This window comes from Bombina bombina, chromosome 1 (genome assembly GCF_027579735.1).
Source record: "Bombina bombina isolate aBomBom1 chromosome 1, aBomBom1.pri, whole genome shotgun sequence".
Lineage (NCBI taxonomy): Eukaryota > Metazoa > Chordata > Amphibia > Anura > Bombinatoridae > Bombina > Bombina bombina.
Genome location: NC_069499.1, coordinates 239,535,940 through 239,559,890, shown reverse-complemented (window position 1 = coordinate 239,559,890; position 23,951 = coordinate 239,535,940). Strand labels below are relative to the sequence as shown.

At 38.5% G+C, this 23,951-nt stretch overlaps 1 protein-coding gene across 1 annotated transcript in view; it reads right to left on the bottom strand.

The window, feature by feature from the left end:
* Positions 1-6,844: 6,844 nt before the first annotated feature.
* LOC128637001 (prolactin-releasing peptide receptor-like) overlaps positions 6,845-23,951 on the bottom strand; it is a 191,433-nt gene continuing 174,326 nt past the window's right edge. Inside the window, exon 2 of the mRNA XM_053689768.1 lies at positions 6,845-9,201. Coding sequence (XP_053545743.1) covers positions 8,072-9,166 — 1,095 coding nt within the window. The 5' untranslated portion in view covers positions 9,167-9,201 and the 3' untranslated portion in view covers positions 6,845-8,071. The remainder of the gene's footprint in view (positions 9,202-23,951) is intronic.

The window sequence follows — 23,951 nt, the reverse complement described above, 5'->3', positions numbered from 1 at the left end:
GTGGCTGTGAGTAGTGTGTGTAGTCTCTGTCCTGAGTGTGAATAGCCCTCCAAATGTCAAAGAACCCTGAGCCTGTCATAAGTGTACGGAATTTCGCTGCAAGCCGTTCCGTAGGGGGAGGAGTCCTAGCTAAGTCAGAGGATTTTCTATCTAGTTTCGGTTCCCAGGTCATGTTGAAGTCGCCCGAGATAATGACCCTGCCTTGTTTGTGCTGAGAGATGACATGGAGAATGTGTTTGAGGTACTTAGGTTGATGAGTGTTGGGTAGGTAGACTGATACGAGTGTATAGAGCACGTGATTAATGTTACAAATTAGGATAATATATCTGGCCTGTGGGTCTCTGATGGTCATGACTGGTTCGAAAGCTAGTCTCTTATGTATGAGGATTGCAGTGCCCCTGGCTTTTTTGGTGAAGGGAGCATGTTCGATGTGCGTGTAATCCCTAGAGGAGAGTCTGATCGGTTCATCGTTTAACCAATGCGTCTCTTGGAGGAACACTATGTCAGGGTTGTGGTGCTTCAACGAGCGCAATAGGAGACTTCTCTTAAAGGGAGTATTAAGTCCTCTAACGTTTTGGGTTAGAAACCTCAAAGGAGAGGAAGTCATGTCTAGTAGTGATTGAGAGTTGGGGCCGGGAAGTCGTAGTACCTAGGTCTGGAAGACAAAATGGGGGAAATGAAGAGGGGGGGGGAAGGTAAGTAGGAGAGGAGGGCACTGAACAGTGCCTCTGGTGTGGTGGAAGTAGTCCACCTCAAGAGAGCCCTAGTGTGGGCTTCAATTGGGGGGCTGAATGAACAGCTCTGGAGCTAGCTCAGCGAAGCAGAAACGTCAGCCCCGCTCCAGGGACGTATTTGTCCTAATATAAAGTGCTTAAATCAAAACAATTACAAAACAGCAGATAACATAACTTATCATAACTTATAATATATAACTTATTCCTAAAGTGAACATTGTGGCGGCTTACAGAGTCTCACAGGAGCCCTGCCTGCCTCAGGATGCAGGCTAGTCAGAAGGAACCATCAGGAGAGACCCAATGGCCGACTTATTTCTAAACTAGGTCAAGTTACTTCGGAAGGAGCCTATTCAACCGGCTCAGGATGTCCTTGAGAGGCTTGCAGATGTTGTGTCTTGGGTCTTTTTATTCTCTGTTCTTTTGTTGACCATTCAGGAGCTGAAGCTCTCAAGGCAGATTGAGGTTGAGCCCGTACATTTAGGGGGTCGACTAATAAACCCCATGAGGCCAGCAGAGTCGTACCCTGCGAGGGTGTAGTGATGGTTATGGACTGGTTGGGAACCCCCATCGATATCGGTAGTTAGCCTTGCGCAGAGCAGTGGTCACTGACTGGAAGTGTCGACGCTGTTGGAGGGTGTGTGCTGAAAGGTCAGGTAGTATTTGTACCCCCTCAAACCTTCCACTTAGGTTTGGTTTACGATAAGCAGCTTGAAGGAGGCGATCTTTATATAAGTAGCTATGAAAGCACACCACAATGTCCCTCGGCTTGTCAGAGTAGCCTTGAATATCTGCTGGAGCCACTGTTTCTGGGACTCCTCTGAATCTGATATTACTTCGCCTCGATCTGTCCTCCATGTCAGCCAGTTTAGATTCTAATTGTGAGATCTGCTCAGCAAGATTTTCAGCATAGGCCAGGATGTTGGATTGGTCCACTGCCTGGTCATCTTGCTTGCGCTCCAGCGCATCAACCCTGTCACCAATTTCTGAAATTTCCTTTTTGAGTTCAGCAGAGCTGCGTTGGATTTCTTGGGTGATGGACTTAGTCTGGATGGCCAGGAGTTTCTTGAGCGATGATTCTGTAATGTAATGTTGGGAGGAAGATGCTGAGTGTTGGCTAGATTGAGATTCTTCATCTTGGGAATCCAGTTCACTCATTTCACCACCTGGGTGGGGTGGGGGTTCCTTAGAAACGTGGGCAAAATGGTCAAAGACTGTCTTCCTAGGTTTGGGGTTAGACTTTGAATGTTTCTTTATCATGTGAGGCATCTTATAGATTTAATGATTAGATCTCTGGAAGGCAAGGTAGTAAATCTCTGGAGGCTCAAGGGCAATATCCTGCTGTTTTGAAGGAAATTCAAGGGTTATACATACCAAAATTAAGCACGTAGTTTACATAGTACCTATCACATAGTTGGAGCGGGGCTGATTAACACATCGAGAGGAGAAATTACATGAGTGTACAGTTTTGTTACTACCACGCTAGTCCCTCACCTCGGGGAGCAGGGGGATACGACCCGAAGGAAGGGAGAAGGGAGTTGGAGGTGACCCACCCGGACAAGCCGGGCGGGAGCGGGGAGGTGAGGGGTTAGACAGTAGGGTATAAAAATCAGTCAATATACCACAGGTGTTTTGTTTGTTCAGTAGGGGCGAACCTGACTGTGTCAAAATATGAGGTGAGAGAGTGAGAGTGATACACAGATGGGCTTATAAATCTAGATCACCCGGAGCAGTGGCCCCTGTCAGATAGTGCACAGAGCGAGAAGCTAAGTTTGCTTCCTCAGATAGTAAATAATTCGGGTAAGTGCAATAAACAGACAGGAACAACTGGGGTTCAGGCTAAGTGGAATCACAAAACCTGTAGAGGAGAGAACAAAAGTTATGCAAGGGCAATACAATCAAATAGGATAAAGCACTTACACTCTAATCTAGGCCTCTGAGAGATAGAGGCTAATAACTAGTTAGATTCTGTGGAAGACCTGTGGAATGGAACGATTGTTATAAAGTAACATTACACCTTAGGTATGAGGCCTAAGGACAATTGCGCTGACGCAGCAGCCTTTCACAATTATATTTTTAGCAAGGATTCAAACTAGAGTCCCTCGGTCTCCAAGGAATGGAGTGTGGGTGGAGTAGCAGAGATTGGGTTCTCTGGGTTATCTGTCCCGAAAGGAAGATGTGTAAGTTATTACCCAGAGGTGGGGTCAGTTATTTACTTCTCAGGTTATACAATAAGAGAGGAGTCACAGTCTATGTTGCTGAATGTAAGACTCTCAAGGCTGATCTTTTTGAGACCACTCAGCCTTTTAAAAATGGGTAAATTAGTGTGGATGCCAAACATCTGTGAATGTCCTCCATGGATGGGTCCAGGGACAAGAGTTAACGTTGGGGTGCTTATGTAGCAGGATGCTGACTTATATGGGGGTTGGAAAGCAAGCCAGGAAGAATGGCTTAGGCAGTTCTCCTCGTATCTATGGCAGCAGCTCTCTGTGCTATGGGTTTGTGAGTATGTGCAGGCTGTTCACTGATGCGGGATATGCAGCTGACAGTGTCCTAAGATTTTAATGTGCTGCCCAGTTTACAGTATCAGGGGACTCCTTAACAGCAGTGAATGGCAAGGTGAATTCGTGCACATCTAGTTGCTCCCTTATTAACAGTCTTGTGTGGGAACCCTTTACTGTCCCCCTCTCTTAAATAACCAGCTAGTCGCAAGTGTGACCTCTATAAGGGGGTGTAATATGTTAGACTGCCCGGTGTTATAAGAGTTACTCAGCTCGTCAGTAAAGGTTATGTTCAGATATGTCCGGAGCGGAGCCCCGACCCTCCGGACTATATCACTGCGCTACTGCTAGGCTTGCTTTCACCTCGGCTAACAGGTGGGTCAGTGGCAGGGTGAGGAGCGTCTCTGAGCACCAAAACAGACAAACAAGTGAGTCTTACCAGCACCTCGCAGAAGATGTCAAGCAGCTCTCTCGTCCTCCGTTACCTGGGAGGCCTGGTATTGTCGGAAGGCTGGGCCGCAAGATGGCGGGTGTTCGCGCCAGAATTTTGAAAGGCGCTCTTTACTGTAAAAGGTATCTCTGTAGAGTTCCCAGAGGCTCAGAAAAGCAACAGGCTGCGGGATCGGCAGAGAAGCACTCCAGCACTCCAGGGGTCGAAGCCAAAGATGGTGCGGTATTACGGGAGACTTCCGATTCGCCTCCGTTTTACCTGTCAGTCTGCAGACTGCTGCTCCAGAGCGGAGCCCCGACCCTCCGGACAGCAGCGGCAGAGACAGGAGGTACTTGAAGGGTAGTCCACAGGCAAGCTCAGTATAGCCAGGTTCTAGTTCCGTGACCGTTAGTTGCGCCACAGTCTCCACCCGGTAGGCCGGTCTCCCGCCGCGATCAATGGGAGGCTGAGTTCGGAAGCTATATACCTCTGTTTGAACCCAGACCTAGTCTCAGGAGGTTTCTCACTCACTTTAGAGGGTGTTATATAATTTAAATTTGTAATTTAGATATTTTAATTGGTAGTTTTTTTATTTTATTAAAATAGTAAGGTTAGGTTAATTTATAGTTTAATGTTAGGTTTATTTTTATTTCACAGGTAAGTTTGTATTTATTTAAATATACTTATATTGTCATTTTAATTTAAAGTTAGGGGGATGTTAGGTTTAGGGGTTAATAGTTTAATTTGGTGTTTTGCGATGTGGGGGACGGAGATTTAGGGGTTAATAGGTTTATTTAGGGGCTGAATGTGGGAGACCAGAGGTTTAGGGGTTAATGACTTTATTTAGTGGCAGCGGTGTCGGGGAGCAGCGGCATAGGGGTTAATAACTTTATTATTGTGGTGGTGATGTCGGAGAGCAGCGGTTTAGGGGTTAATATATTTAAATAGTGTTGGTGATGTGGGTGGGCAGCAGATTAGGGGTTAATAGGTTTATTTAAGACTCGTGATGTGGGGGCGCGGCAGATTTGGGGTTAATAGGTTTAATATAGTGTTTGCAATGTGGGAGGGCGGCGGTTTAGGGGTTAGTAGGTAGTTTATGGGTGTTAGTGTACTTTGTAACAGTTTAGTTATGAGTTTTGTGAAACATTTTTGTTACCATACACTGTCAGAAAAAAGGGTACGGTTGGGGTCCGTTTGTGAACACTTAGGGTACAACTGCTGTGGTTGTACCCTCAATGGATCATAATTACACCTTAAGGAACTAATATGTACCATTTAGTGGTAAATAGGGTACAAATATGTTTCCAACTCTCAAAGGGTCCATGTCTGTACCATTTAATACCCCCAAAAAGGTACAATCACTTTTGTCACTAAAAGGTTGAGGGCGATGGGTGGTATAAGGCTGCCAAACCCTGCAAGTCCATATCATTTGTACACCTCAATTATTCATATTCACATAACTGTCACCCAAAATGAATGCAACATACATGTTGTACAGTAAACTAATTATGTTCAATCGTTGTTGGTAATATGCAAGAGGTGGGCAAAGCAAAAAAAAAAACTTAATAACCCATATATTCAATGATACTGTGTTGCTGGTTCTAAATAGCAAACAAGCACTTAACATTTTAATGTTTATATTTAGAGCATCAAGGTGATAACTCTTAAACATAAAGCAAATGTATTAACTAAAATTACAAAGAAAAAAAATGTTTTAAACTCTATAAAATAAACAAGAGCTGTTTAACAACCAGTTTTTAAAAAAAATAAAATAAAACTGTAACCGTTCCCCAGTCACATACATGGACATTGTGAGACATGCCATAGCGCCATCTGTTGGTTGAAAGTTCCTTGACATGTGTAACACAGCTCCATCTATTGGTAGCAGGTTCATCAACAAAGTGTGTACTAGGGAAATAGACTAATTTGCATATATTTTACATAGAGTGACAATTCAATGTATAGTTGTGAGTTTTAACTTTTATCCCTCCCCCAAATACCCCTTCTTTTCTTTAGAGTTATATTTTATTATTATGTTGTTTTCTATATGTTTTCTATATATTTATGTTTTATGTGGCATGTCACCCTAAATTAAATGGGGTGTTTTTAGAGTCTAGTACAGAGTGATATAAAACACATTGAGTAGTTCTTTTTGGAACTGGTTGTTTAGCCTAGCTCTTTCAGGTGGTTCTGTAGCAGTCTTTGGAATTGCTACAGTGTAGCTATTGTAACTGCCTGAAAAAGTACATATTCATTGAAAGCATATTTGAATGTTATATGATAAATTTAATGAAACAGCATTTGTAATATGCTGTGTTGATGAGTACATATTTGCCATCATGAGGTACAAAAGGGCTTGTCACTGGGGCAGTACCCTTAAAAGGCCAGATTTGCACCATTTTTTAAGGGTACAATATGGTACCATAGGACTGAGGTCCCATCTAGTCACCAAAGGTACATATTTGCCTTTGAAAGGTACAATCTGCAAGGGTACCAATTTGTACCCATTTTAAAGGGTACAGCAGGCGTACCTTTGAGGGTACTGCCCCAGTGACAAGCTGTTGTACCCCTAAAGGTACAATTTTTGCACATTTTTTCTGACAGTGTAACTACTGCTCTCAGATGGCGGTATGGATTGTGTTGGTATAGGCTGTAACGCAAGCATTTTAGCCTCACCGCACAACCTGTAATACCAGCGCTATGGAAATTCCACACAAAAACGTCATTGACTAAAATGCTTACTAAAAACGAGTCGTGTCGTTATAGCTAAAATGCTTGCGGTATAGCTATACCGACATGACTCGTTTTATGCGTTCCTGGCCATTACGCTGAAATTGCAATTTTTTTCAGCGTTAAAAGCCGCAACGCAAAACACGTAATCTAGGTGTATGTTTGGAGATGACATAAAATGCATCCAGATTTACAGAGCTGATTTACTACACTGTGCACAGAAATATAGTAGTGAAGAACCAAACTGTTAGACTGGAGAATGATAAAACATAACTCATTAAAGCATGTTTGTACTGCAGTATAAAAAAATTACGATTTGTTAGCAATCTATCACTGTTATCAATCCCCTTCATGATTATACCATCAGTTATAGATGATTATTTAGCTGTAACATTAATAATAATGCTTCATAGTCTTTGCTCTATTTAAAAAATCAATTACACCTCGAATAATTTCCTTTTTTTAAATGATTTTAATGTAGTCAATACAGATACAGACACATTGTATATTTTATTTAAAAATAAATGTTAATATGAAGTGCTAAAAAGCTTTCTATTTTAACATTCTGAAAAGCCACATCTGATGTACTATGTTAATGGAGTCCATAATATAAAGAGAGAAAAATATTTCATTGCCATTAGCCGACATTGTTATCTCAGTATTTAAGCTGACCTGTGCAGAGTACAGTACATTCCTGAGAAAGGTAAAAACACCACCCACTGTAAATCTTCTCACTATGATAAATATTAAGCATAGGGCTTAAATCCTCATTGCTTGTTTATTTGCGGTGTGCTGCACAGAACAGACCAGCAGGAAAATTTATTCCATTCACAAATATTAGACTTGTAAAGGGTTTTTATCTGTTCTGAACACTGTGTTCTCCAAATGATGAAGGGAATGACTTTTGAATAAAATCACAATCTCTTGTACTTTAATGGTCAACATTTGGATTTATTCATGTTGCTTGCTTAAAAAAAACAAAAAAACTGTATTTTTATAGGTAAAAGATGCTGAGATATAAGGATAGTGGATTGGTGTAAAGGGATTACTTTCTATTTTAAGCACTGTGAAAGCTAAATAACACTGTACAGTAATCTAAAATATTACCTCTTGGTTACAAAAAATCCCTGAGCCTCATTAAAAGGTAGAAATTTTTGTAAAATTACTATTTTAGCAGAATAAAAATAGTGCATTCAATTTGTAACAATGAGAACAAAATAAATAAGGGTCTTGAACCATCAAGTAGTTTATAGGGGTTCCAATGATAAGTTCATTTGTAATGTGGACATCATATGTAAAACAACCGTAGGATCAATATTGTACAATAGATAAAAGTACGGTATGGGTGACATCTACTAGATCTATACAAATATCAAAACATGTAACGCAATGTAGCTTTATCTTATGAGATATGTAACCTTTAAACAGATTGGTCAAAAATTGGTGATTCTGATCTTCCAGAAAATGTACACTATTAAAAACTACCTTAAAAAGGAAATAACAACTTTGTTTTAAGTGTTATTTATTAAATGAGAAGAGAAACATTTTACTAGCTGTTACTGTGAGATGTATGAATGTAAGTGTTGTGCCTTTTGCTTTGCTGAGTTTTGAGCTTTGCCATGTGGACACTATTACAACTCATAGTTTTGTTTAGCAACATTCAGAGATTAGTAGACCGTCTAGTTAAAGGAAAATCTCCCTTGTAAAACCATCTTGTCTGATAGGACAATTGGTATGTCAGCTAAGGTGGAGCAGGTGTTGAGCCTCGAGTTCTTGCTGGACAAGTTGCTGGCTCTTTTCTTATGATGATAGAAGTAATTCTTTAGATGGAAGCGGAATTTGTCATGAAGTGAGGCATAAATGAATGGGTTGTAACAAGCAGAACTCATAGCAATCAGGTGGCAGGTAACCTGGATGACATTTATATAATTTTTGTCCAGAATAACAAATTCCTCGTCAATATCACGGATAAGATTGACCACTTGGAGAGGCAACCAACAGATAGCAAAAGCCATTACAGAAATGATAAGCATACGAAAAGTCTTCTGCTTCTTCTTGGACCATTTGTCTTGGTTGTGGGAGGTGGCACCAGGGACATTCCTCTTACGTAGGTGATAGGCAATGGCACAGTAGGAGATGGTGACAGCAGAGAGTGGGAGCATGTATGATAAAAGGAGCATTGTACAAGAGTAAAGAAGTCTCTGTCTCTCTTTTTGCTTCCAGAATTCCTCACAAATGATCATATCGTGGCCAATATGATTAAGATCCATATAATGGGTATGGATAGATATTGGCAAGGAGACACTGATGGAGACCAACCAAATTAAAGTGACAATATAACTACAAGACTTGCACCCAATTCTTCGCCTAATTGGATAAACAACAACAACATACCTATCCACGGCAATGGCCGTAAGTGAAAGCACAGATACAAAGACTGTGGCAGCCTGCATTAAGGGGACAAAATGGCACATGAATTTACCAAATAGCCAACCCCGTACCTCAAATGCATAAGAGGCAGTTAGAGGAACACAAAATATGCACATGATGAGGTCAGCAGCTGCCAAGTTTCCAATAAGAAAGTTGGTGGTGTTGTGAAGTTTCTTGGTAAAAGCAATTAGTAAAACCAGAAGACTATTCCCCAGGCATGCCACAGTCACCAGAAGTGCATAGAGTGGGATAAAAAGAGGCTTCAGATCAAACAGGAGGTCTAAACCAGAGAATCCTTGGCTTGTGTTCTTTATAGTGTCATTAACAAGCTGACTTGACATCATGATGATCCTCAGACAATCTTTAGGCTGCAACGTTCCTGAAACACAAATTTTACGTTAGTTAACAGTTTTGGCATTTAAAGAGGATTTACATTAGCACAATGATATAGAAAGATGACAGGTAAAGTCCAAAATGTTATGACATAGCCAAGCTTTTTTTTTTTGTCAACTACTTAAAAACTGCAAATAGAGATCACAAAAAGGTAAAAGCATGATAAACTAAATCATACTTTAATTAATTTAATGCAAGTAGAACCTTCAGAAAGAAATGAAAATCATATTTAAATATATACATTATTTAACCCTTTGAGTGCTAAGCACTTTTCCACCTGGGTGCTAAGCACATTTGAGGGTTTTTTAATTTTACATTTTTAATTTTTTTAACTTTTTTCCTTTTATTTTCAGATCCCCAAGACTTATACCATTGGAAAGGTGATTACCTTTTCAATGGTGGGTCTTGGGGGTCTGTAGCTACTTAGATGCCTGAGATACAGGCTTCTAAGCAGCATGCCCCCTTTCCCTATATTGTCCATTGTGTTTTTTACATAAAGTTGCGCGGTGACGTCATCACGTCATTACGCGTGACGTCACCACACAAAACGGGAAGCCCCGGCGATGCCTGTCACTCTACAGGCACGCTCGCCGGGGTAGGAGCGGATAGGAGCCCCCAGATCTCCCTCAAGGTGGGAGAGTGCTAGCGATGGCTCTGAGCCGTCGTTAGCACCTGAGTGAGAAACTCTGCGACGGCTCAGAGCCGTCGTTAGCACTCAAGGGGTTAAATATATATTATATAAAAATCATATTTAAATATACACTATATTTAAATATATACTATATTAAAATCATATTTTAAATATACACTATGGGCCAGATTACAAGCTAATGATAAGGTGGGTTGCAATAAGCAATATCGTTGGATCTCGCTAACATTATCATGCAATATGATATTTACAAGTCCCATTTACCAGAGAAGGATTAGAGCATGCGGCATCGCTCTAGCGCAACCTATGCTTTCAATAGATATCAGTATATCACAACCACTCTAAATAGCGCTCGTATTACAAGTTGAAAGTTATAGGTTGCGCTCAAGTAAAAGACGAAACTGCGCTAGAATATTTGGAGCAATTTGAGACCTGAAGTAAAATGTAAATGTTAAAAACAATTCACAAAACACATCAAGAACATATTAAAATAAAGTATTCCACTCATATATACACTTTTTAATAAAAAAATATAATTTTAATATGAATATAAAGGTTTTATAAGGGTTAAAAAGGGATATCGTGTATAGAAAAATGTTTGACATATTTATAAGATCCACGACAGGCGTGCACTCACTGGAAGTTTTATATAGTGATTAATCTGAGTGATAGACCTCTAAATGAGGTAGAGATCTTTCTTTACAATAAGGGTCATTCATGCCAGCTACTTCATCTGATGATTTTATCAATTTTATTTGTTGATTTGTTCCTTCAGCCCTGTGTTAAAAGGATGTCATCTTATCTGAGGGACTCAACACAGTTGGTGGAAAAGATTTTGAAAGGACAATACAATCTTACACAAGTGGGGCTATTGGTAACAGCAGATGTTAAAGGGACAGTTTACTCAAAACATTTCTCCCATTTAATTTGTTCCCAATGATCCACTTTACCTGTTGGAGTGTATTAAATTGTTTAAAGGTATTTCCATTGCCCTTATATTGGCATTTGAAATAGTTTATTTAGCCTGTGGTATCCCCACCCATCCTGAAAGTTTTTGGCCTCAAGGCCAAGTTGTGTTAACACAGCCAGTAGAAGAAATGACACTCCCAGTGGGTTATAGAAGAGATAAGGTAATAAAATGTTAATTTTCGATTGTTCTCTCCAAGTATTGGTGATTGGTTTATGGACAGATATAAGATAAAGAAGCAGGTATATGTGCACAATGTGATAAAGTAATGAGATCTGATGATACCTACAAGCTCAACCCATTTTATTAGGTTGTGGCTTCAAAACACAAAACCAGCTAATACATATACACAAAAAAGCCTTAAAAAAAGCAAATCTCATACATTTTATACTCTGCAGCTGGTAAAAAAAGTAATTGTAAATACATTAGGGGAAACAATTTTATAGTATACTGTCTCTTTAACAGCTTGTACACTATCATACCCCATGATCAGGGGGTGGAAGTGGTACATGTGGCATTACTAAAGACACTATATTTACGGTTTTCAGTTAAATTATTTTAGATTTGAGTCCAAATACTATCTACAGACCTCTGGTACTGCAATTGGGTCTAATTGTGTCCCTTCATATGCTAAACTTTTTATGGAGCATTATGAGACGAAGGTAATAAAGATTGAGGATAAACCACGGATCTCAATGTATGGGAGGTACATTGATGATCTGTTCTTCATCTGGAATGGGACTGTCAAAGCATTAACTGAATGGTTCAATTAACTAAACAGTCTGTCTAATCCAGTGAGATTCAAGCTGAATTACCATGACATGGAGATAGATTTTTAAGACCTTACACTCTATAGGAATGGTAAAAAGCTACTTACTACTTTATTTTCTAAAGAGATAGATAAGAATTCCTTATTATTAGCTCAGAGCTCTTGTCAGCAGGCTTTGATTAGAGCAATCCCAAGAGCCCAAGGGACACTGAATCCAAATATTTTCTTTTGTGATTCAGATAGAGCATGCAATTTTAAGCAACGTTCTAATTTACCCTTATCATCCATTTTCTTCATTCTCTTGCTATCTTTATTTGAAAAAGAAGGCATCTAAGCTAAGGAGCCAGCCAATTTTTGGTTTAGACCCTGGACAGCGCTTGCTTATTGGTGGGTGAATTTATCCACCAATCAGCAAGAAGAAACCAAGTTATTCACCAAAAATGGGCCGGCCTCTAAACTTACATTCTTGCTTTTCAAATAAAGATACCAAGAGAATGAAGGAAATTTAATAATAGGAGTAAATTAGAACGTTGCTTAAAATTACATGCTCTATCTGAATCACAAAAGAAAAAATGTGGGTTCAGTGTCCCTTTAAGGGTTGTGAGTAACAACACCGATCAATTGAATAAGAGCAAACAGATGGAACATATGGCAGAACGATTCTTACAGCGGGAATATGATCCCAATTGTATTAAGGAATGTGTAACTGAACTTTCACCATAATCCCGAGTAGATTTTTTGCAACATCAGGAGGCGAAGCAGAAACTGAAACAGGGATCTGACAGCAAACATATGATATTTTCTACACAGTACTCTTCAAACATTAGTAACCATATGAGGCAACACTGGTATATTGTTAACACTGATCCATCCCTACCAGTTGAGGATTTTTAATCTCCCGTGGTGAGATACAGTAAAGGACATTCGCTAAAAGATAGACTACTGATAACTGACCAAGAACATTGTTTTAAGCACAAATTGTGGTTGAAGACTGCAAAAACAGGTTCTTTCAAATGCACAGGGTGTACTAGCTGTAATTCAATATTTCAGGGCACTAGTTTTAGACACCCACATACCATTCAGATTTTCTATATAAAACATTACCTTACATGTACCACAACTCATGTGGTGTATTTACTGAATTGTGTATGCGGAAAATTTATGTTGGTAAGACCAGTGATAATATTCAAATTAGAATGGCAAACTATCGCCATTATATCCGTATGGCAATAAAAAAATCAGACTAGTGACTAGCCAGTAGCTAGACATTTTAATGCTCAAGGTCACAATGTTAGTGACCTGAGATTCATTCTATTAGATCATGTTCCCCCTTAGGAGGGGTGGCAGTAGGAATCAGCGTTTATTACAGTTGGAGTTTGCACCCGCAGGGTCTAAATCACCAGATAGATTGGCAGTGCTTTTTGTAAGTTTTCAATATTGCTTTTCTGTAGCCTAGTAATCTAAATAATAATATATATATCTTTAACTGATGTATTGATGTGTATGTGAATATATCTGATGGGGTTCATTATGGGTTCTGGCATAAAGATTTGCCAGATAGCCATAATTAGAGGCATCGGGGTGTTCATAATAACAATGAATTTTCGGTTAGCACCAGTTAGATGACATTAGGATGAATATAGATTAGAATGTGGTTTAGATATGAAATATTTAGTGCATTGCAGGATTGGTTTCTTTAGTTATTACACTATGATTTTTTTTTATTAAAACCAAGTTTTAGAGCAGTCAATATGGATAACATAGCACTTAGTTAGGGCTGAAATCAATTATTTTACTTTCCTTCTTGTTGGGTTTCTTTTGATACCACTGTGATATATGTCCATATATGCCTCACATTGCAGTGCGATATGTAGGCACTGGCAGCTTCGTTTTGGATCATTCCTCACTGTAAGTCTCTTTGATGCAGCCTTGCAGTGGCTACACCAGCGATAATATGTGAGCACCTGATTGAATAGCGGAAGGCATTAACAGTTGGTAGCTGCCCCCCACTAGGCGTTCAGCGTGTTGCAAGACTCACTGCTGATTGTGCATTATTTAGGGAGGTCAAATATTGTATTAAGTTAGCGTTGTAAAAATTATAAGAAGCTAGGATGCAGCAACTTCATAATATGCATATCACATACTAAATGGCACAGTGATATAGTAATAGTAGTGAGATCAGACAACTTAGTTGTTTATATTTATATGAATTAGATCAGGAATAGGTAATAAGTGCAGATCAGTATTGTAATGTTTTATATTGTTAAATACCTCCTGCTGATAGAAAGTGACAAACAGAATACATAAGAATTGAGACAGTCATGTAAGATTTTGGGATAATGAGTGATATGTGAACATCTGTTTTTAGGGGTTGAAAAACTACTAGTTGTCTCCATTGGGGTGAGAGGGCTCTCATAAGATTATTATTAACACATATATTGCCCTGAATTAATGTTTGTATTTTTATTCTTTGTTTGTATGTTAATGCTGACATCATATATGATGCATTGTTTGATTGGTTTTTATTATTATCGATTATTTGTAGAGCGCCAATAGATTCCGCTTGTCGTGTTAATAGTAGACATGTGTGCAATGCTAAAAAATGTGTTTCGTTTCGTTTTCATTAGTTAAATAAATCATTTTGTTTCGGGGAAATTAGTTAAGTTAAAAAAATAATTTCATTTCAGCAAATTAGTTTTGTTAAGTTAAATCGTTTTTCGGATACATTTGTTATTTTGGATTCGTTCGTTATTTTGGATCCATTCTTTATTCATATTCATTATTCTATTCTAAAGTTTACAACAGAATAATGAATATGAATAAAGAATGGATCCAAAATAACGAATTAACTTAACACATAACTAATTTGCCGAAACAAAATGATCTAAACTGCCATTCCCCGACACTAAATAAAGCTATTAACCCCTAAACCGCCACCCCCCACATTGCCAACACTAACTAAACCTATTAACCCCTAAACCGCAGCCCCCCTACATCGCCAACACTAACTAAACCTATTAACCTCTAAACCGCTGTTCCCCGACATCGCCGACACTAAATAAAGCATTTAACCCCTAAACCGCCGCCCCCCACATCACCAACACTAACTAAACCTATTAACTCCTAAACCACTGCCCCCCCACATCGCCAACACAAACTAAACCTATTAACCTCTAAACTGCCGTTCCCCAACACTAAATAAAGCTATTAACCCCTAAACCACCGCCCCCTACATAGCCAACACTAACTAAACCTATTAACCTCTAAACCGCTGTTTCCCGACACTAAATAAAGGTTTTAACTCCTAAACCACCACCACCCCCCACATTGCAAACACTAATTAAACCTATTAACCTCTAAACCGCCGTTCCCTGACATTGCTGACACTAACTAAACAACTAATTAAACCTATTAACATCTAAACCGCAGCCCCCCACATCACCAACACTAAATAAACCTATTAACCTCTAAACTGCGGCCCCCCTACATTGCAACTAACTAAAATAACCTATTAACCCCCAAACCTAACACCCCCTAAATTTAACATAATTAAAATACACCTAAAACAAAGTTACAATTAACTAACTACCTATTTAAAAATAAATAAAAAACTACCTGTGAAATAAAAATAAAACCTAAGCTTAAACTAAAAAAAAACAACTAACATTACTAAAAATAATAAAACACTAACCCCAAAAATCGGTACTCACTGTTCCTGAAGTCCGGGGAAAGATCTTGATCCCAGCGGTGAAGCATCTTCATCCAGACAGCTCCATCTGTATCCATTGTGGGACCGGCATGATCTATCTTCATCCTAGTGGAGGCGGAGCAGTCGGTGGATGCACAGAGGCAGAGGTCCTGGCGGAGGTCCATCGGTCCGACATGGAGCTCTTCATTCGATCGTCCACCGCACACTGAGGATTCAATGCAAGGTACCCCTTTTATATTGGGGTACCATTGCATATCTGTTGGCTGAAAAAGTCAAATCAGCCAATAGGATGAGAACTGCTTAAATCCTATTGGCTGTCCAAATCAGGAATAGGAATTCAAGGGTACCCCAATATAAAAGGGATACCTTGCATCAATCTTCAGTGTGCGGCAGACGATCGATGGACGATCGACGAGGATCTCCACGTTGGACCGATGGACCTTCCGCACATCCACCTTTGCTGGGATGAAGGTAGAAGATGCCGGTTCCACGAAGGATGCAGATGGAGCTGCCTGGATGAAGATGCTTCACCGCTGGGATGAAGATCTTTCGCCGGACTTCAGGAACTGTGAGTACCGATTTTGGGGTTAGTGTTAGGGGTTTTTGGGGTGTTTTTTTTTTTTAGATTAGGGCTTTTTTATTATTAAAGAGCTGAATGCCCTTTCAAGGGCATTGCCCATACAAATGCCCTTTTCGGAGCATTGGGTAGATTAGGATGCTTTTAGTTAAGTTTTTAGTTAATAATTGTAACTTTACTTTAGGTCTATTTTAATTATGCTAAAATTAGAGGGTGTTAGGTTTAGGAGTTAATATTTTAATTAAGCTAGTTGCTATGTGAGGGGATGGCATTTTAGAGGTTAATTATTTTATTTAGTGTTTGCGATGTGGGGGGACAGCGGTTTAGGGGTTAATAGGTTTATTTAGTTTTGGCTATGGGGGGACGGCGTTTTAGAGGTTAATAGGTTTAGCTAGTGTTGGTGATGACGGGGAACGGCGGTTTAGAGGTTAATAGGTTTAGTTAGTTTTGGAGATGTTGGGGAACAGCGGTTTAGAGGTTAATAGGTTTAGTTAGTGTCGGCGATGTGAGGAAATGGCGGTTTAGAGGTTAATAGATTTAGTTAGTGTCGGCGATGTGGGGGAGCGGTGGTTTAGAGGTTAACAGGTTTAGTTAGTGTCGGCCAAGTCGGGGAACAGCAGTTCAAAGGTTAATAGGTTTAGTTAGTGTCGGTAATGTGGGGGAACTGCGGTTTAGAGGTAAATAGGTTTAGTTAGTGTCGGCAATGTGGGGGAATGGTGGTTTAGAGGTTCATACGTTTAGTTAGTGTTGGCGATGTGGGGGGATAACGGTTTAGGGTTTTTTAGCTTTATTTAGTGTTTTAGTTAGTGTTGGTGATGTATGGGAACTGCGGTTTAGATGAACAATGAAAAATTCCATGAGAAGAAAAGAGAACAAAAAGGAAACAAATTTCCAATTTTATTTTTTATTTTTATTTGTATGTTTGAATACTTATTATAGTAATCTCCCTGGAAATCTTGTATTAGAGTAATACTCGAGTGATTAGGTCTAACTTTGGGAGCAGTACGTAAGCATAGAACTGAACATTGGAACAAATTGACTCAGTTCACAAGGATTGTGAATTAAGTTCAAGAAAATTATGCTTCTATGTACTGTAAAACATCTTGTGTATTCATTCAGCAAATCAATGTTTTATGCAATTAAAATGTAACCTTTATTGCTTACTTTTAAAATGACAGCAATATTACCCTTGTGTTTGCTGCCTGCGTTTGGTACTTAAAAACACATCTCCTAAGTATATTGTTAAAACTCTAATGTGTCGAAGGTACGTGGGCTGAGACCCTAAGTAAACTAAAGAGATTCTTATTTTGTTAATAGCCTAAATAGTGGCTTGACTGAATAAATCCTTGTGTTTAAGTAATGTATGATTCACAGTCCACTGGGTCTCACCCCTCAAATGCTGTTATCTGTATTTATCAAATGATAGCTGACTAACCATCTGTCAGTTTCTAGCTATTGAGAGGGTCTCATTGTTGTTTGCAAGAATATTAGTTTTCATAAATAATTAGCCTAATGGTGTCTCTAGTTCATTGTTCTAAGTTTATTGGTCAGAAAGTCCTAAATAATACTAGAGATGGCTGAATACTTATATTAACAATAAACAATTGCTGAATATCCTACTTTTAGCAGTTGCAAATGAGATAGAAAATGACAGCTTTAATAAGTAGTTTCTAGCTTTTGCGTTCGTTAAGCTAACAAGATATATATGGCTGCTTCCAAATGTCAGGTATCTTAAAGACAGTGTATTAAACAGTTTTGGTTGTTTATAACTTCATGAAAGAATGTAACACTTCCTTTGAAAGATCAAGCTGTGTAGAGATCAGTGTCTTAAATGTATTACTTTAGCTATTGAGTATCAAGATGAATATCAGATACTTTAATGTCCGCTGGTTATAAACAGAGGAAAAGGGGATTTAATAGTTTATTAGTTGTTTATAGAAATAGTGTTCCTTTTAACATTAAGGCTTATATATATAGGCTTCAATTGCTGGTAATCATTGAACCTTAAATGTAAAGTATTTAAATACTAATTTTTATTAGTATTGATGTGGCGATTTCGTCATATCACTCTTATTCTCAAGTGATGAATACTGTTAGCTATTAGGTTACTAAAATGTACCTGATGCTAAGTAATATATAGCTATGTTTTTCTGTTTGTAATCAACGCTGTAGGCTGAATACCCTCAGACTTGACTTTATAATCACACTTAGATTGTAACGTAGTGTAGCACCTCTAGTATCAAATACACGTTACATTTTGAATGAAGGCTGTGTAAACTTAATCACAAAGTGCATTGGTTATAAGCTATTTTAACCCTGCTAGTTATTTATTAGAAAGTCAGGGTAGAACTGGTAAATGATCATTAATGTACCATCTGGTTACCTTTGGATTACCGTAGTTGTATAGCGCAATTTACCTTTTAGTTACCGTTATTCCGTGTTTATAATATTACCATTGTATTGCCGCTATACAGTTTACCTTTTACTTACCCCTATACTGGATATATAATGTTACCTTTGAATTACCGATATCCAGTTTACCTTATAATTACCATCACTTTTGTGCTACCTTTACCATTGGGTTGCCTCTGAGGAAGCGTATGGGAAACGCGGCGTCAGGGGTTTCTTAACATTTTAACCGCTCTCCTATGTTGTTCAAATAATATAAAAACTCTTATTAGCAATATCGAAAAAATCTATCTGACATAGCTTAATAATTCAAGATTGCTGACTTAGCCTATGTACTTTAGGGCAAAACAAGAAATATGGCAGTTAGATAGTTACTTAAGGTAACGGTTATTTAAAAGCTATCTCTGTAATCCAATATAACGGCAACCCAATGGTAAAGGTAGCACAATAGTGATGGTAATTATAAGGTAAACTGGATATCGGTAATTCAAAGGTAACATTATATATCCAGTATAGGGGTAACTAAAAGGTAAACTGTATAGCGGCAATACAATGGTAATATTATAAACACGGAATAACGGTAACTAAAAGGTAAATTGCGCTATACAACTACGGTAATCCAAAGGTAACCAGATGGTACATTAATGATCATTTACCAGTTCTACCATGACTTTCTAATAAATAACTAGCAGGGTTAAAATAGCTTATAACCAATGCACTTTGTGATTAAGTTTACACAGCTTTCATTCAAAATGTAACGTGTATTTGATACTAGAGGTGCTACACTACGTTACAATCTAAGTGTCATTATAAAGTCAAGTCTGAGGGTATTCAGCCTACAGCGTTGATTACAAACAGAAAAACATAGCTATATATTACTTAGCATCAGGTACATTTTAGTAACCTAATAGCTAACAGTATTCATCACTTGAGAATAAGAGTGATATGACGAAATCGCCACATCAATACTAATAAAAATTAGTATTTAAATACTTTACATTTAAGGTTCAATGATTACCAGCAATTGAAGCCTATATATATAAGCCTTAATGTTAAAAGGAACACTACTTCTATAAACAACTAATAAACTATTAAATCCCCTTTTCCTCTGTTTATAACCAGCGGACATTAAAGTATCTGATATTCATCTTGATACTCAATAGCTAAAGTAATACATTTAAGACACTGATCTCTACACAGCTTGATCTTTCAAAGGAAGTGTTACATTCTTTCATGAAGTTATAAACAACCAAAACTGTTTAATACACTGTCTTTAAGATACCTGACATTTGGAAGCAGCCATATATATCTTGTTAGCTTAACGAACGCAAAAGCTAGAAACTACTTATTAAAGCTGTCATTTTCTATCTCATTTGCAACTGCTAAAAGTAGGATATTCAGCAATTGTTTATTGTTAATATAAGTATTCAGCCATCTCTAGTATTATTTAGGACTTTCTGACCAATAAACTTAGAACAATGAACTAGAGACACCATTAGGCTAATTATTTATGAAAACTAATATTCTTGCAAACAACAATGAGACCCTCTCAATAGCTAGAAACTGACAGATGGTTAGTCAGCTATCATTTGATAAATACAGATAACAGCATTTGAGGGGTGAGACCCAGTGGACTGTGAATCATACATTACTTAAACACAAGGGGCGCGATCCGATAAATGGCGTAGTTTGCGGCGCAAGCGAGGGAACCCGCGTCGCCCGCAGTTTCAGCTCACAACTCGAGCTATCCAATATGCAGCGCCGTCAGTTGCTAAAGTGGCGCAAGTCTGACAAAGTAGCGATGTCCAGAAATCTGCGTAAGTACAGATTTTTGGAGTCGCCAGTGACTTGCGCCACGTTAGAAACTGCCGGCGCCTACAAAACCTGACTAAAGTCTAAATCACCCGCACTGTCTAACACGCCTCCTAAACATAGCCCGACACGTCTAACCCTCTATCCGCTATCCCCCCTCACTAGCCTAACAATAAAAAAAGTTATTAACCCCTAAACCGCCGCTCCCGTAGCCCGCTGCAACCTAATAAAGTTATTAACCCCTAAACCGCCGCTCCCGTAGCCCGCCGCAATCTAATAAAGTTATTAACCCCTAAACCGCCGCTCCCGTACCCCGCCGCCAGCTATATTAAATCTATAAACCCCTAAAGTGAGCCCCTAACACCGCCGCCATCTATTTTAAAATTATTAACCCCTAATTTAATCCCCCTACCCCGCCGCCATCTATATTAAAATGATTAACCCCTAATTTAATCTACTTACCCCGCCGCCATCTATATTAAAATGATTAACCCCTAATTTAATCTACCTACCCCGCCGCAAGCTATATTATCTATATTAACCCTAAGTATATTATAGTTAATATAGTTATTACATTATATATATTAACTATATTAACCCTAATTATTTTAGGGTTAATATAGTTAATATAGTTACTATAGTATTTATATTAACTATATTAACTCAATCTAACCATAACACCCCTAACTAAATTCTTATTAAATTAATCTAATTCATATTATAAACTAAAATATTCCTACTTAAATCTAAATACTTACCTATAAAATAAACCCTAAGATAGCTACAATATAATTAATAATTACATTGTAGCTATGTTAGGGTTTATATTTATTTTACAGGTAAATTGTTAATTATTTTAACTAGGTATAATAGCTATTAAATAGTTATTAACTATTTAATATCTACCTAGTTAAAATAATTACCCAATTACCTGTAAAATAAATCCTAACCTAAGTTACAAATACACCTACACTATCAATAAATTAAATAAACTACAAATATCTATCTAAAAATACAATTAAAAAAACTAAACTAAATTACAAAAAAAAAAAACACTAAATTACAAATAATAAAAATAGATTACAAGATTTTTAAGCTAATTACACCTATTCTAAGCCCCCTAATAAAATAATAAAGCCCCCCAAAATAAAAAAAATTCCCTGCCCTATTCTAAATTAAAAAAAAGTTCAAAGCTCTTTACCTTACCAGCCCTTAAAAGGGCCTTTTGTGGGGCATGCCCCAAAGAATTCAGCTCTTTTGCATTTCAATAAATATAAAATACCCCCCCACATTACAACCCACCACCCACATACCCCTATTCTAAACCCACCCAAACCCCCCTTAAAAAAGCCTAACACTTCCCCCCTGAAGATCTCCCTACCTTGTCTTCACCACACCGGGCCGAACTCCTCATCCGATCCGGGCGATGTCTTCCTCCATGCGGCAAAGAAGAATTCTTCATCCCGGCGACGTGTTCCTCCAAGCGGCAAAGAAGAATTCTTCATCCCGGCGACGTCTTCCTCCAAGCGGCAGCAAAGTCTTCTTCCTTCCGGCAGCATCTTCCATGAAGCGGCATCTTCAATCTTCTTTCTTCGCTCCGTCACCGCGGAGCATCCATCCCGGCCGACGACTGAACGAGGTACCTTTAAATAACGTCAGCCAAGATGGCGTCCGCCGAATTCCGATTGGCTGATAGGATTCAATCAGCCAATCAGATTTAAGTTCAATCCGATTGGCTGATTGGTTCAGCTAATCGGATTGAACTTGAATCTGATTGGCTGATTCAATCAGCCAATCAGATTTTTCTACCTTAATTCCGATTGGCTGATAGAATCCTATCAGCCAATCGGAATTCGGCGGACGCCATCTTGGATGACGTCATTTAAAGGTACCTCATTCATCGTTCAGTCGTCGGCCGGGATGGATGCTCCGCGGTGGCGGAGCGAAGAAAGAAGATTGAAGATGCCGCTTCATGGAAGATGCTGCCGGAAGGAAGAAGACTTTGCTGCCGCCTGGAGGAAGACGTCGCCGGGATGAAGAATTCTTCTTTGCCGCTTGGAGGAACACGTCGCCGGGATGAAGAATTCTTCTTTGCCGCATGGAGGAAGACATCGCCCGGATCGGATGAGGAGTTCGGCCCGGTGTGGTGAAGACAAGGTAGGGAGATCTTCAGGGGGGTAGTGTTAGGCTTTTTTAAGGGGGGTTTGGGTGGGTTTAGAATAGGGGTATGTGGGTGGTGGGTTGTAATGTGGGGGGGGTATTGTATATTTATTGAAATGCAAAAGAGCTGAATTCTTTGGGGCATGCCCCACAAAAGGCCCTTTTAAGGGCTGGTAAGGTAAAGAGCTTTAAACTTTTTTTAATTTAGAATAGGGCAGGGAATTTTTTTTATTTTGGAGGGCTTTATTATTTTATTAGGGGGCTTAGAATAGGTGTAATTAGCTTAAAAATCTTGTAATCTTTTTTTATTTTTTGTAATTTAGTGGGTTTTTTTTGTAATTTAGTTTAGTTTATTTAATTGTATTTTTAGATAGATATTTGTAGTTTATTTAATTTATTGATAGTGTAGGTGTATTTGTAACTTAGGTTAGGATTTATTTTACAGGTAATTGGGTAATTATTTTAACTAGGTAGATATTAAATAGTTAATAACTATTTAATAGCTATTATACCTAGTTAAAATAATTATCAATTTACCTGTAAAATAAATATAAACCCTAACATGGCTACAATGTAATTATTAATTATATTGTAGCTATCTTAGGGTTTATTTTATAGGTAAGTATTTAGATTTAAATAGGAATATTTTAGTTTATAATATGAATTAGATTAATTTAATAAGAATTTAGTTAGGGGTGTTAGGGTTAGATAGAGTTAATATAGTTAATATAAATACTATAGTAACTATATTAACTATATTAACCCTAATATAATTAGGGTTAATATAGTTAATATATATAATGTAATAAATATATTAACTATAATATACTTAGGGTTAATATAGTTAATATATATAATGTAATAACTATATTAACTATAATATACTTAGGGTTAATATAGATAATAATATCTGGCGGCGGGGTAGGTAGATTAAATTAGGGGTTAATAATTTTTATATAGGTGGCGGCGGTGTAAGGGGTTAGATTAGGGGATAGATAAGGTAGATGGCAGCAGTGTAAGGTGTTCACATTAGGGCATAGATACGGTAGATGGCGGCGGTTTTAGGGGTTCACATTAGGCGATAGATCAGGTAGGTGGCGGCGGTTTTAGGGGCTCACAGTAGGGGGTTAGTTTATGTAGATGGCGGCGGGGACCGGGAGCGGTGGTTTAGGGGTTAATAACTATATTAGGGATTGCGGCGGGGGATCGCGGTTGACAGGGAGATAGACATTGCGCATGCGTTAGGTGTTAGGTTTTATTTAGCAGATCGGTGGTTTAGGGGTTAATAACTATATTAGGGATTGCGGCGGGGGATCGCGGTTGACAGATAGATAGACATTGCGCATGCGTTAGGTGTTAGGTTTATTTTCTAGCTAGTTTAGGGAGTTACGGGGCTCCAATAGTCAGCTTAAGGCTTCTTACGGCTGCTTTTTGTGGCGAGGTGAAAATTGAGTAAGATTTCTCCATTTTCGCCACGTAAGTCCTTACGCTGCATATTGGATACCAAACTGCGCTGGTTTGGTATACCTGCCTATGGCCCAAAAAACTACAGGCGACGGCAGAAATATACGGGCGTAACTTCTGGGTTACGCCGTATATAGGATACCAAACCAGCGCAAATATTGGCGTTGCCGGCTTTTGCGGGCGACGATTTTTATCGGATCGACCCCAAGGATTTATTCAG